Source organism: Rhineura floridana, chromosome 2 (genome assembly GCF_030035675.1).
Source record: "Rhineura floridana isolate rRhiFlo1 chromosome 2, rRhiFlo1.hap2, whole genome shotgun sequence".
NCBI classification, from domain to species: domain Eukaryota; kingdom Metazoa; phylum Chordata; class Lepidosauria; order Squamata; family Rhineuridae; genus Rhineura; species Rhineura floridana.
In genome coordinates this window covers 95,196,769-95,211,172 of record NC_084481.1, presented here as the reverse complement: position 1 = coordinate 95,211,172, position 14,404 = coordinate 95,196,769, and the positions used below count along the sequence as shown (strand labels likewise).

The window sequence follows — 14,404 nt, the reverse complement described above, 5'->3', positions numbered from 1 at the left end:
TTCAAAATTATCTTACTCTTTGTGGTAAGGCACCAAAGGCCCAAACTCTAACCAATGAAGCCCTGCCCAGCCTTTCTCTGACAACTGGAATTGGATCACTTCTCCAAAGCCATGAAGGCTTTGCTTTTCCTAAAAGGAAAGTGGGCTGGAGAGTCTCAAGAGGCAGCAAACATCAGACATACAGGATCCACAACATTACTTCAGAATCCTATTCGACTCCTTGCACTTGGTTCTAACCCACATCTCCCCCCCCCCCACTCAACCACTCTGCAGCCCTGGGAGAGAAGACAGAGAAGCACTACCCAACTCTTGGGATCCCCCATTCTGGTGCAGCCACCAGCATTGGACCTACCCCAGTGGCAGCACTGATGCTAATGGCAGGGGTGGCAGCAGACTGAGACATGGCACTGGGGTGTGTGGCACTCAGCCCGCTGCTGGGGGCAACAGCAGGGCGGCTCTCTTGCAACAAACTCCTCCGGCTGACTTTGAAGTCACGCTGCTTGGTGGGCACATAGGCTTCACGCAGCGAGATCAGGATGGGTGCTGCCGTCTTTCCTGCCACCCAATCCTCTGCCTCCATGGCAGCTTCCGGCCCAGCCGTGTCTGGGTACAAGTCATCTTGGAACAAATCTGACTGCAGAGAGATGACAGCATTAGATTCTGGTGCCACTCAAGCCAATGCTATTCTTTTCCCCATGAAACAGAAAAAAGTAAACCACGAACAAATTTGCCATGTTTAAGATCTGAACTGTGGACTTCCAAGGCCTAGTATCCCTTCTGAAATATAGGGATAAATATATTGGCCTATCTTACAGAGCAGTTTTAAAGAACAGAGATAACATACATTAAACAGACTAACAGCACATTTAACTGCCACATATTATTACTGAATCCATATAGTTAAAAACCATGGAGAGTTTCTGATTTTTGTGTGACAAACATTATGTATAAAGCTTGTAGCTGAACACTAAAAGGGAGGAATTTTGTTTATATAAAGCTCTGTTTTATTTAAAAGCCAAAAGCACACACACACACCTCAAATAAAAAAAATGCTTCTAATCATAGAAGGGGCAGGGTGTCAAGGCTTCTTGCATGTAAATTAAGAGGGTCCTGCTGGCCATTTGGAAACCAAAGGAAAGACACTGGATGGAAGCACCAAGCTACAACCTAAGAGAGGCACAACAACCTGTCCTGATAGCTAGGAGCTGAATGTTCACAGTCTTTCATGGTATGTTATGTATTAATATTATTAAATTGATTTCATACCTGCCCTTCACCAGCAGGTCCCAAGGCAGGTTATTACAATTTAAAATTCAGTATTAAAAACGGTTAAATTACAGTCACTGGAATAGGGAGGGTCCTGAAAACACATATCTCAGGTGTCAAAGGCCAAGGTAAAGAGGTGTGTCTTCAGCATACCTTGAAGCAGACCTTTAGTGTTGTGGCACCTACCCTTTGGAATTCCCTCCCTTTAAATATTAAGACAGGCACCATCTCTGTTATTTTTTCAGCCCCTACTGAAGACCTTCCTCTTTCAACAAGCCTTTTACGTAAAGAATTTATTCCAGTCTGCATTTGTTTTGGAATTGTTTTTCAAGATGTTTTTTAAAATATATATTTAAAAACTATGTTTTTAAGATGTTTATTTTAAAGATGTTTTTAGTGTTTTGTCTCTTGTTTGCTGCCCTGGGCTCCTTCTGGGAGGAGGGGTGAGATAGAAATTTAGTAAGTAGGTAAGCAAGCAAGCAAGCAAACAGCAGAAACTATATACAATAATGAAGGTGCCAGACACACCTCTGTGGGGAGGGAATTCCACAACTTAGGAGCCATCACAGAAAATTCCCTTTCCTGAGCCACCACCCCTTGAACCTCTGAAAGTGGCAGGACAAGTAAGAGGGCCCCCTCTGCCAACCTAAACACAAGAATTTGGGGATGCTAATCCATGGAGCCATTGCTCCAGCTGTGTTCATCCAGCACCTTGGCAGGATGAATGATGGAGGTACACACATACCTCATGTATTGTGGTATCTCCACCATTCATCCTGCCAAGGTGTTGGATGAACACAGCTAGGACAATGGCTCAATGGATTAGTGTCTCCAGATTCTAACACAGAACCAGCAGGCCAGCCAAAAATAGGCCAGAGCTCCTCTGCAGCCACTTGTATGTACAGATGCCCATGGCCCCAACACAGCAACAAGGGACAAAAATAAAAATAAAGCTGAAACAGGAGTTCCTTAGGAAAGTAGGCTAACCCTTCTTATCAAGTGCTCACCTTCCTTGGCACGGTCATGATAATGGGCTCACATTTGCGCTCGTGGAGTTTATAAAACCTGCAGAAGCACACAAAGAGAGGGAGAGAATGGCTGAGGCACAGGCAGCCACTTTAGTGGATAGGAGCTTGTGGATCAACTCATGCTTGGTCCCATGAGCTATCAAGATTGCCAGCCCTTTTGCCGCACCCCAGTATTATTCAGAATACCTGGCAATTTCACACTTGTTGACATCCAGCCCCCGCTTGGTCATCCACCCCATGCCACGCTGTGGTTCTTTGCTAGTAAATGTGTTCAGAAAGTGGATGTAGGGAGCTTCTGCTGTGATCTCAAAGTACCGGATGCTCGAGTCTCCCTGGAATGGAATGGGAGATGGCAGGGTCAGAACAAAAGGACACACAATGTTGTGCCTATCAAGGACATTGCGATGGATGCCCCTTCTTATCAACCCCTGTAGGTTTCCATTGTCCTGCTGAGCACAATGGGACAGACTGATTGGGGAAGAGGAGATGGAGCCTTTTCTCCAATCTGGTGTCCTTCAGATGTTAGACTTCAACGCCCCATCAGCCCCAGCAAAAATGGGGTATGATCAAGGACTATGGGAATTGTAGTCCAAAACATCTGAAGAGCACCAGGCTGGGGAAGTCTGGTCTACAATGACTGACAGAGGTTCTCCACTGTTTTCAAGCAGGAATCTTTCCTTGCCCTACATGGACATGCCAGGGATTGAAAACTGGACCTTTTGCATGTAAAACATGCGCTCTGCCACTAAGCCCTTCCCGATGCATCATTCAATATACTTAATAACTTGAAGCTGTGTGTGTGAATTCACACCACAGAACAGCATTGTGTTTGAGGCAATATGAATGTTTTTGTCTGTGGAGTTTAATCAGCAATAGCTCAGTCACGCATGCAAGCCACTACTTGGTGCTGAAGTCAGTGAGTGATGGACATGTAAATGTGAAGCACTTAAGGCACGGGGCAACTGCAAACCTGTCCTTAAGGCCAAGGGGTGTGTGGAATTGCAATGGTTATTTGTAGACAAATCTGGCCCCAGACCGTATCAAGAACACCAACATGTTTTTCATTTCTGACCCTACATTTAGACATAAGGATGTAATTCAGCTAATGGAAGTTAGGCAGAAAACTCCAAGATGTCACAGAACAACACAAGTACAGGAGCCCAGTTTTGTTTGACAAGAATTGGAAGCTCCACTTTCCTGTCCAATACGAGCACTGAGTTACCATGCAGGCTACTATAGAAAGGGGCCTTAAGAGGTACCCAACACTGCAAAGACAGATCCCATGTAAACTGAACTGTGAAACTGTGTCAGTTTTGGCAAGACTATTGTAATGGTGTTTTAAGAATCATCGCATCTGTTAATGAAACAAGAAGCCAAGAGGTACTGTAGCAATAGTACCAAGAGGTACTGTAGCAATAGTAAGACAACAGAAAAGAAGTGGGAAGGTGGGTTGTTTGGATGGTTTGAGAAGGTGGGCTTCATAGCAGCTGTCGAAAGGGTACGGTTGCACAAGACACAGAATGGAGCGCTAGTTCCCTTAGATGTTGGCCATTACACCACAAGCTACAGAATGTAGCCTCCAATATACTAATGAACCATTATCTCAATGTCACCAATTTCTGCTTAGGAAAGATGCCAGTGGAAGTGAGTAGGAATCACCATCAGATGGGATAGAGATATGGGGGCACCATCTCTAATCACCACCCATCCCCAAGAGGAAATCATACCTTGCCACAGACATAGACAACGTTGGTGTCAGGGTCATAAAAGGGCAGAAGGGCCCCATTGCTTGAGTCCAGCTCCTGCAATGCCATGGGCTCCTCCAGATTCTCCTGAAACATATATAAAACACACAGCAAAGAATATGTAAAGCAGATATACACAAATTATAGCCCTCCTCCTTCAAACATTACCCTTCAAGAAATCGTAATCATGTGAATGAAGACAGCAGGGCCACACCAACCATCCTTGCCAACATCATCTACATATGGGGAGAGGAAATATGTCTGAAGAGGGAAGCCTGCTCTACACAAACAGTATCTCCCTGTTATTTAAAACCCTGCATGGTGAGGATTCTAAATTGGGGGGGGCACACCCCCTACATGCAAAAGCAGGGTCACCCGCCACATACAGAGGAGGAAGGGCAGTAATATGGGGATAGGGTAAGTGGGTACGGATCTGCTCTCTTCCTCTAAGTGATGATGAATCACATGGAATTGCTCTTTAAGCCAAGGGAAGCCAACGTAGTACCCTCCAGATGTTGTTAAGACTACCGTTCCCATCAAACCTGATCACTGGTTATGCTAGCTGGGGCCGACGGGAGTTGTAGTCCAACATCTGGAGGGTGCCATATTGGCTACCCTGCTTTAATCCAAGCCTGTTTTGTTCAAGTACTTGAACCATTCCCCACTCAGAGGAGCAAAAGAAGAGGTAAGCCATACCACTTCCTTGTCAGAAGGAGTACTTTGCTCAGGACAAGAGACTTCGAGTAGAGAGGAAACACGCCTCTCCTATACTCCCCCTCCCTGGCAGAATAAAGCAGCTTTTGCTCCCAGAGCCACCTTCCCACTCACCGGGTCCCAGAGCGCCAGCTGCCGTTCACTCATACGGCTGAAGCCTGTTGTAAAGAACTTCCCATCAGCCAAGAAGATGGCCCGCATGGGACGTGCACCCTCATGGGCTTTCTCTTTCTCCTGTGGAGGACAAGGGCAAGGAGGAGACAACAGGTGACGTGGCAGGGAGGCAGGCAGGCTCCACAGAACTTTTTAAGCCAGCACAGATTCTCCAGCTTTGCTCAGATATCTGTCATGCTGGATCCAAACTGGAGTAGAAGTCTTACTCATCTGATTTTTCCATATCCCTAAAATCCCAGATGTCTTTGCCCATGACCAGACTGACAGATTGCGCCTGGCCCTCTTTCCAACCCAGAACACTCTTAAAAAGAAGCAATACCCTAGTGCTAAGTAAGGGGAGGCAGTTTATACATAGAAGGGTGTAAGATTCAATCACAGGCTTCTCCATTCAAAAGTCTCCAGTTGCACGGCTGACAGACTCATCTGAGAGCCATTGCTACAGTCAGCATAGACAATATGGGGCTAGACTGACAAATGGCGTTGACACAAGGCCAAAACAGACATGTTAGATGTGTAAACACATTTAATATAGCTGCATTTTCCTTTAGCAATACAGTAGGGCCCCGCTTTGCGGCGCCCACTTTACAGCGTTCCACCGATACAGCGGTTGTCAATTGCAGAAAGGCCCTGCTGGTTTTACGGCGCTTTTCGGGCATCTGGCACCATTTTTGTCAATGTTAATCAATGCGTTCTGCTTTACAGCGAACTTCGCTTTACAGCAGCGGTCTGGAATGGAACCCGCCGTATGAGCGGGGCCCTACTGTAGCAGCAGCAAGAGTGGGATCACTGTTGGAATAAGCAGCAGTCTTTAATACTTAGATCTTTGGTTCTCAGAAAGCAGATCCTGAACCACATCAGAGCCTGCTGAGCCCCTGCCTTTTCCACTTGGCCTCCACCGGTTATTGCGCTGCTCTTGGAGTCTCTCTCCAGGACACCATGGTTCTCATATTGCAAGCAACATGGGAGCTGCAGACGGGACACTGGTGACTGTCAGGAGGCAGAAGGAAAGGGGTGCAGGCCAGGCCTATAGGACAATTTGAGAACATGGCCACAAACACCCAGAGCCACTTTTCATATACCCAGTCTGAAGGGGGTCCGTGTACCTTTCAACAGGTGTCGCGAACTGAGAAGTCTGGTAGGTGCAACATCTTCCATTCATTGTGGCGCTACAATGGAAGAATCTACATTATTTAGATCCATTCCAATCTGGGTTCAGGCCTGGCCACAGGACTGAGACAGCCTTGGTTGCCCTGACAGATGACTTTTACAGAGGGTGGTACAAGGAGTGTGCGACCTTGTTCCTGCTTCTTGATCTCTTTGGTATCCCCCTGGACTGGCTCCGTAGAATGGGAATTAGGGGCAATGCGTCACAGTGGTTCTGGTCCTACCTACTGAGTCCAGAGAGTAGCATTGGGAGAGTGCCTTTTTGGCCCCCTGGCACTTGAGGGGAGATATACCAGCACTCTTCAAGTACATGAAAGGTTGTCACACAGAGGAGGACCAAGATCTCTTCTCGATCATCCCAGAGTGCAGGACACGGAATAATGGGCTCAAGTTGCAGGAAGCCAGATTTCGACTGGACATCAGGAAAAACTTCCTAACTGTTAGAGCCATACGACAATGGAATCAATTACCTAGAGAGGTAGTGGGCTCTCCAACACTGGAGGCATTCAAGAGGCAGCTGGACAGCCATCTGTCGGGAATGCTTTGATTTGGATTCCTGCATTGAGCAGGGGGTTGGACATGATGGCCTTATAGGCCCCTTCCAACTCTGCTATTCTATGATTCTACATTATGGGGTGCCACAGAACACTGTTTTATCCCCAATGCTATTTAATATCTATATGAAGCTGCTGGGAGCAATCATTAAGAGTTTTGGGGCAAGGTGCCATTAGTACGCTGATGATACTCAGCTCCATTTCCCCATTTAAATCAGGAGAGGCCATGTGGGGCCTGAACCAGTTTCTGGACACAATGGTGAGACAGATGAAGGACGATAAGCTGAGTTTGAATCCTGGCAAAATGGAGGCAGTGGGTGGGTGCCCTGGATGGGTTGCACTCCCCCTGAAGGTGAAGGTACTTAGTCCAGCGGTGCTTCTGGATTCAGTTTTATCACTGGAGGTTCAGGTAGCCTCAGTGACTAGAAGTGCCTTTTACAGCTGTGACTGATACAACAGCTACTGCTGTTCCTGGACCTGGAGAGCTTGACACCAGCAGTTCAGGCAATGGTGACTTCCAGATTGTATTACTGCAATGCCCTCTATATGGAGTTTCCCTTGTGGTTAATCTGGAAGCTGCAGTCAATGCAGAATGCTGCAGCACAGCTGCTGACAGGTGTGAAACTCTGTCAGCATATTACACCTCTGGCTCAGAGATCTGCACTGGCTGCTGATTTGCTACTGGGTGAAATTCAAGGTGTTACTATTAGTATATAAAGCCCTTAACAGCTTGGGACCAGTTTACTTGCGGGATCACCTTACCACATATGCGCCCACTCAACTGCTACAATCTGTGAAATGGACACTGTTACAGGTGCCACATCACATTTGTTCCACACTTGTAAGAAATCAATCTTTTCGTGTGGCAACACCTACACTTGGCAGCTCCCTGCCTACTGACATCAGGCAGGTGCTTTCAGTGTATGCTTTCTGGTGCCTGCTTTATTACTATATTTATATCCCACCTTTCCTCCAAGGAGCTCAAGGAGGTGCACATGCTTCTCTTCCATCTCCATGTTTAGACAAGCCTGCCACCTAGACATGTAGAAGTTGTGCTTGTTTTAATGTTTTTAGTTTATTGCTGTTTTTAATTAGGCTTTGGATGTTTTTAAATAACTGTTTTACTGTCTTTTATTGATACTATTACTACTACTAATAATAAATCTGCTTTGAGATTTTACTACACTCAAGCAGTATATAAATTTTGTTAAATAAATAAAATTTATTAAACTTAGTGCTTATGTAATGCTTATTCCTGACACAGGAATCTCACCCCAAAAGGGTTATAAACTGAAAAGCCAATGCTTGTCCCATTACCACTGATAATTATCACCACCCCAAAAATCACACTCAAAATCAACCCATTCTCATCCCTCTTTCTTCAGGTTCCCAGTCAACATATTCAGCAAAATGGAGGTGAGAAGGAAGAGGTTTGGCCTCAGAGATCAAAACACACTGAGATATACCAGCCTAGGTCTCAAGACACAGAGCTCAAGAGTAGATCTGGGGAAGGCCAATCAACCTTACTGACATAGATAGCATCAATTTAATTGAAACCATTCTCCAATCCTATAAAATGGTGCAACATAATTTATAATCACATATGAAAACGGGTGGCTTAGCTGGAAACATCCAAGAACCAATTTCCCAATAATATTACACAAACCCACCTGGAAAATGCTTCAGCATTACCATTAACAGCATAGTCAGATTCCCGAGATACCTAATTAAAAGCCCTTATTAATTCTCAAAAAGACCTTGGGGGAGGGAGAGAGAGAGAAGTGGGCAGAGGCAGTATTACTAAAGGCTCAGAGGAATCTGGTGAGGCTTCTAGAACAGGGGTGGGGAACCGGTGGCCCTCCAAATGTTGCTGGATTACAGCTTCCATCATCCCTGACAATTGGCCAAGCTGGCTGGGGCTGATGGGAGTTGGAATCCAACAATATCTGGAGGGCCACAGGTACCCAATCCTTGTTCTAGGAGGAGATACATCACAGCTCTATATCACTCTGCATAGATCCCCATCTCTACTCCACTATTTAACATTATCATAAATTTTATACCCTCCTATAAGTTTTGCCATTAAGTACTCAGTATATCATAGATGGCACTGCCTTGTGCTGATACACGCATATTGCTGATGCACACACACACACACACACACACACACACACACACACGTAAATCCATTTAATTGATTTGAACACATCCATAACTTTTTGTGCTCAAATGAATGTGCAGCATCTGATTTTGCTGGTTGTGAAATTTAGATTCATCATAAGCCTGCACCTCTGCCTATAGCACATTCCACATGCATTCTTCCAATTTCAATTAAAAATAGGCTTCACTAAGCACTGTACGACAAGCCAAGCAAGCACTGCCATGGATCAAAGCCAATCTTATAGATAACCACCAACATGTCAACTATATAAAGACCAGTACTACTGAGAGCTAGTTCACCCAGAAGGCAAGGCATGAGGTTGCAATCACCAAGTTACTGAAAAGTTAAAGCAATGCAAGTTAGATCTCAGGCATGATCAGTACCCTACTCACCAAGCTAAAAACGGGGAACAGGGAGGCACAAAGCATAGAGAGATACCACTGCTCGGATAACAGGATAGGAAGGACCGACTGAGGCCCAAACACATCACATTGCAACATCCTAAAACACAAAGAAGAGTCCCTTTGACTTGCAGAGGGCAGAATGGCCTTGACGAAATGCCAAGAAGTAATAATTGTAACAGAGAGGGAACGCTTATGTGTACACCCACCAGATCTACAATGGCAGACAGACGGACACGTACCAAAAAGGCTCAGGGAGGGGAAACATACCGCGACAACCTGCCCACGGCGGGGGTCAATGATGCGCACGCTCTTATCCTTGCAGGCTGAGCAGAAGAGGCTGCCGTCACGGTTCCAACAGACATTATAAATGAGGTCAGGATGCAGGTCGTCAAGACGGTAAAGCTCTTCAGTTGTGCCCACATTCCACACAATAATCACATTATCACAGCCTGGAAAGAGAAAGTTTGCACTAGAATAGATCTGTCTGTTCCTAACTCTACGTCTCCACATCACCATCCCAACACACAAACTTGCAGCCAAAGCTTCTCAACTCTTATTCTTCCTCCTCCACCACCACTGCCAGAGATGGTACCTGCACTGAGGAGGACGTTGCGGGCAGTTGGATGCCAAGTGATGATACCCACACGCTTGGAATGCCCTTCTAGGACAACGACTGGCTCAGTCAGAGGCAGCGTCAATCCATTCTCTGGGATCTGCCATACCTGAAGAGAAAGATGGGAGCAAAATTATAGAGGTGCCAACCGCCTTCATCTCCTCTTATCCTTCCTCAAGCGGCACATCCTACCACAAACCCCCACTCTCTCATCATCCTGCCCCAAACACCAAACAACATTCAGCCATCAATGGGGTTACACTCTGACTTTAGCCTGCACCATACTGAGGGGTCTTTCTCCTGAACTTAGTCCACCATTCCTGCATTGTATAGATAGCATCCTACCTTCCATATCTTCATCATAGCAGAGCATCCCAGCTAACAGTTCCACCACTTTTTAATACGGCAACATCACCACTATTATCCATTGCCTTCAATTAATCTTACACAGGGTTTTGTACACAATGGAACTAGGGATGGTGGGATTAATCAAAATAATGCACTCCAAAAGCTAAATTCTATGCCCTATGCATTATATAAAAGTAAATGTTTGCATATGCCTGCTTACTTTGCATAATTTATTCTGCCTCTGCTAATTAATCAGGAGAAGAAACCCATCAGTATCTGGCACAGTGAATCCACACACACTACTGACAATCCTGCTCATCTCTCCTTCCAATACACACCCACCAAACTTCATAGATTTCATGCTTTCAAACCTTCACAACCTCAAGGACTAGAAACTTGCTTTAAAAATAAAAATTTGAAAATCTCAGCATGCTGAATTTGGCACTCAATCTTGATTGCTTGATCCATTAAGATGGACAGCTCCATTCTTCTGTATATATCTAGCTGAGAGCATAACTACCGATAAGCCCATCTCATATACGCACAGACAGATCCCTTTTTCCACCCGTCCCTCACCATAACAGTGCAATCCTCAGAGCCACTAGCAACGATGTGATCGTTGTGCGGGCACCAGTCAATGTCCAAAACAGGTCCTGTGTGTCCACACACTGTAGGGTAGGACTTATCAATGCGCCCTGTCTGGAAAAATAACAAAAGGGAATAAGAGTCAACAGACAGTTAAAACCCCTCCCAAGACAAAGCCCCATCCTAGCCTTTCCCATTTGCCCCATAAGACTATTATCACTCCCAATGCAACCCTCCTGTCCCATCCCCAAGTATCCATAAAAGATGATATGTATGGCAACACATAACATAAGACACTAGAAGAGGAAGAGAAAGAAGACATAATATAGTTTGACAGGAGATTAGAAATTCTCAGGGTCAGTTAACTGTCTTCCTTATTCCTACTCCCATCTCTAGTTGCACCTCCAGTACTTAGAATGATTAGAGTTGGAAAGCATCGCACAGGTCATCTAGTCTAACCTCCCTCCCATGCAGGAAACCCACTGCTACAGCATCTCTGATGGCCACTGGCTTCGAGAGTCCACCGCTGCCTAGGCCGGACTGTTCCCTCACCTTGGGTAGTGGGAGCACCATGAAAGCCCCTCCTCCACTGGCCTCTACGATCACAGCCACAAACTTGGGGTTGACAGCACAAAAGGTGCTGTCCCAAGTGACCCGTGACACCCGGATGTCATCGTAGCACTGGTCATTCTTGACGGGCTGCCCAAAGACATGGCGGAATTTGCTCTGGCGCACAACCTTCCGGAATGACATGACTGAGGAGACACAGAAGAACATCAAAGTAACGCACCTTTATCATTTGCAGGCTGGCTTATATATGATGTGCTTCCCCACTGGCAATGTTGCAATATAATTTATAGCATGATTGTAATAAAAGTTGTTCAGAAGTGTGGAACAGGAATCAAAGTAATTCCCTAGAACTGCCAGACAGATCTCCTCCGTATAAACAGTAGGGCCCCGCTTCTCGGCCCCCTGCTTTTCAGCGTTCCGCTAATATGGCACCAGCGGGGTGATCAGCTGGAGGGGGGCTGGAGCTCCCCACTCTCCAGCTGATCTCGCCGGCGGAGGGGAAGATCAGCTGTAGAGCGCTACAGCTGATCTCCTCCTCTTCTGGCACAACCAGACTCCCGTGCTCGAACTGATCACCGCAGGAGGGGAAGATCAGCTGTAGCACGCTACAGCTGATCTTCTCCTCCTTGGGGCAATCAGACTCCCACTCCAGCTGATCGCACCAGAGGAGGCGAAGATCAGCTGTAGCGCTCTACAGCTGATCTTCTCCTCCTGCGGCTCGATCAGCGGGTTAGGTTCCAGACCCCCATGCTATAGCTGATCCGCTTTTTGGCAGTTTTCACTTTCTGGTGGGGGTCTGGAACCTAACCTGCCATATGAGTGGGGCCCTACTGTAGTCAAATGCCTCTCTGCAGTACAGCTCTGAGCGGCTCTACGTTTTTGGCCTGTATGCACAATTTTGCACACCTTCTCTGTGTTTTGCTTCTGTCGTTAGATGTTTTGCCACTTCAAGAGCTGTCCCATCTCTGCTGCTGCCAGCCTATCAACCAATATGTGACCTCCTTTATTATGGGGGTCTTTCTAACTCAATTTTGCTCTGTAGGGGTAGGGGGAGCAACACAGCAGAAGAGGGAACAAGCACCCTTCTCCTTTGCAAGTCCTACAGCACAATCCCAGCTTCATTCCAAACACTCACCCTATCAACAGATACACACAATCAATCAGATCAAATCAATCAAAAGACACGGTGTTCAACACAATCTGGTACACCGATTCAATTATCCATTTCTTTAGAGAACATGTGTAATGCCAGAACTGAAACTCACAAGACCACAGACCAAGCCCCCCATGTCACCCCTAAAAAACAGCATGCCAAAATAACTGAAGTAAAAACCATGTGTGTCATTAATCAGGTGTAGGGGTTCATCAAGGTCTATGACTGATTGACAGAGGAGCTTCAGCACTGAAGAAAAACACACTGAACTGCCCCTAGCCTTACATAGACTAGTTTTTCATTGAAGCAAATGCCCACGCAAAGCAAAATGCAGCCGGTTGCTTCAACAGGGAGACTGTACCCAACCCACAAGAGTCATCTGTTCAGAGTGAGGTCAAGCAAAAACCCAAATGGAAACATTTCAGGCTAGAAAGAAGCATTTGAAAAGCTCTACATCACAGCACACACTGCTCTTGTACAATGGCAATCAATCAATTTCAATACAAATTCTGTTTCAGCACATCATCACTAGCCTTGTGGGGAGACGGGGTAGGAATCAGCAACAGCGCCGGGCTGCTTCCCCCTTCAGCCTCTTGCTTGGTTCCAGTGGCAGCCCCGCCCCTCCTCAGAGCTGCAACCAGGTGTGACTTGAAGCCAGAGGAGAAAGTTGCCTTTGGGTAGTTCCTGTTGGAACGCCCAGCAGATGACAGAGAAGGGCTCAAGAATGGGCAAGCCTTATTTATCCTTCTGCACAACCAAGAAAACTTGGGAGGGGGGCAGGAAGATATAGAAGAACTGGCCCAGTGCTACACCATGTCAGCGAACCAGGCCTTCAAACCCAGAACCCTCCCTGTTTTGGAGTCCGGGAGCAAAAGTAGATGGAAAACTAAATATAAGAAGAACCTATGCAAAACTGGGGTGGGGGGTGAGGTGTTGTCACTCCTCCTCCCGCTCGTTTCTTTTGGAAAGGAAGTGTTTTCCTGCAAGACACAGCCCCTTAGGGAAACGGATAAATCACAGCACAGTTACTCTACTGGAGCCTCTACCGGATGTAAGACGGAACATTTTGCAATCAAAACCAAGCAGCTCCCGTTCGACCAAACGGTGCCGGGAGAACTTGGGGCAAGGCAGGCCTGGCCCGCCAGAACAGAGGTCCTGGAGTTTCTTCCACCTTTCTCCAAACTACAAACCTTTCCTATTTTAGGGGGACAAGGAGTTGTACAAGCCTTGTGTGTGGGGCGTGTGTGGTGTTTTTTAACGGGGAAGAAACATGCTGCTGGAGCTCAACCCCAGCAGCTCTTGAATGCTAGGCATCGACCCCGTTGACACAGAGACAGCAAAAAGGAGCCTCTGGGCACGTCCTAAGTGCTTTCCCTTCCCTTGCCATAGAGGAACCGCACACGCCCTTATGCGTGCATTTGGTGCGAAGATGAGGACTCAGAAGCACCCTCTCGGTTCAGAAAGTACCGACTCGAAGCCTAAAAAACAAGTTTGCCGCTCCCTGCCGGTTCCCGGCACCGGAGAGGAAAAGGCACGGCGGGGCAGGAGACATCGGCAGGGCGGGACCTCTTGTCCGGTAGAGAGAGCAGAGTAAGAGAGACGGAACTGGGTCTAGGGAAATCGATCCTGCAGCCTTCCCGCCCGCAAAGCGGGGCAGGGTAGGGCTGCTCCATCCCATCCCCACCGGGACTCAGTCGCCCACCTCCACTCACCGGCTTGGGAGGAAGGAGGGGAATGCAGCAGTGGCGGCGGCAGCCTCTCCCTTGCGCGCTGCCTAGGCGGCGGGAGGGAGGAGAGAAGGCGGACCCGGGCTGGGCTCCCGGCGACTCCCGGAAGTGACAGAGGCAGGCGGAGAAGGAGGAAGTTCCTTGCCTCCCTTCCTGCGCCGATTTTAGCTCAGGAGCGGGCCATGGTGACCCAGGCAC

The 14,404-nt window shown here is 47.1% G+C and overlaps 1 protein-coding gene across 3 annotated transcripts in view; it reads right to left on the bottom strand.

The window, feature by feature from the left end:
• Nucleotides 1-14,404, bottom strand: part of CORO1B (coronin 1B) — a 16,061-nt gene extending 1,657 nt beyond the window's left edge. The window contains exons 1-10 of one of the 3 annotated variants that reach the window (XM_061609519.1): nt 14,192-14,403; nt 11,309-11,511; nt 10,748-10,870; nt 9,803-9,932; nt 9,478-9,659; nt 4,868-4,987; nt 4,022-4,126; nt 2,481-2,626; nt 2,274-2,331; nt 353-634 (exon numbers count right to left, since the gene is read on the bottom strand). In XM_061609519.1, coding sequence (XP_061465503.1) covers nt 353-634; nt 2,274-2,331; nt 2,481-2,626; nt 4,022-4,126; nt 4,868-4,987; nt 9,478-9,659; nt 9,803-9,932; nt 10,748-10,870; nt 11,309-11,509 — 1,347 coding nt within the window. In that variant the 5' untranslated portion in view covers nt 11,510-11,511; nt 14,192-14,403. Of the gene's footprint in view, nt 1-352; nt 635-2,273; nt 2,332-2,480; nt 2,627-4,021; nt 4,127-4,867; nt 4,988-9,477; nt 9,660-9,802; nt 9,933-10,747; nt 10,871-11,308; nt 11,512-13,012; nt 13,036-14,191 lie in introns of those variants that run through there. The other 2 variants (XM_061609520.1, XM_061609521.1) reach the window with 2 other exon arrangements.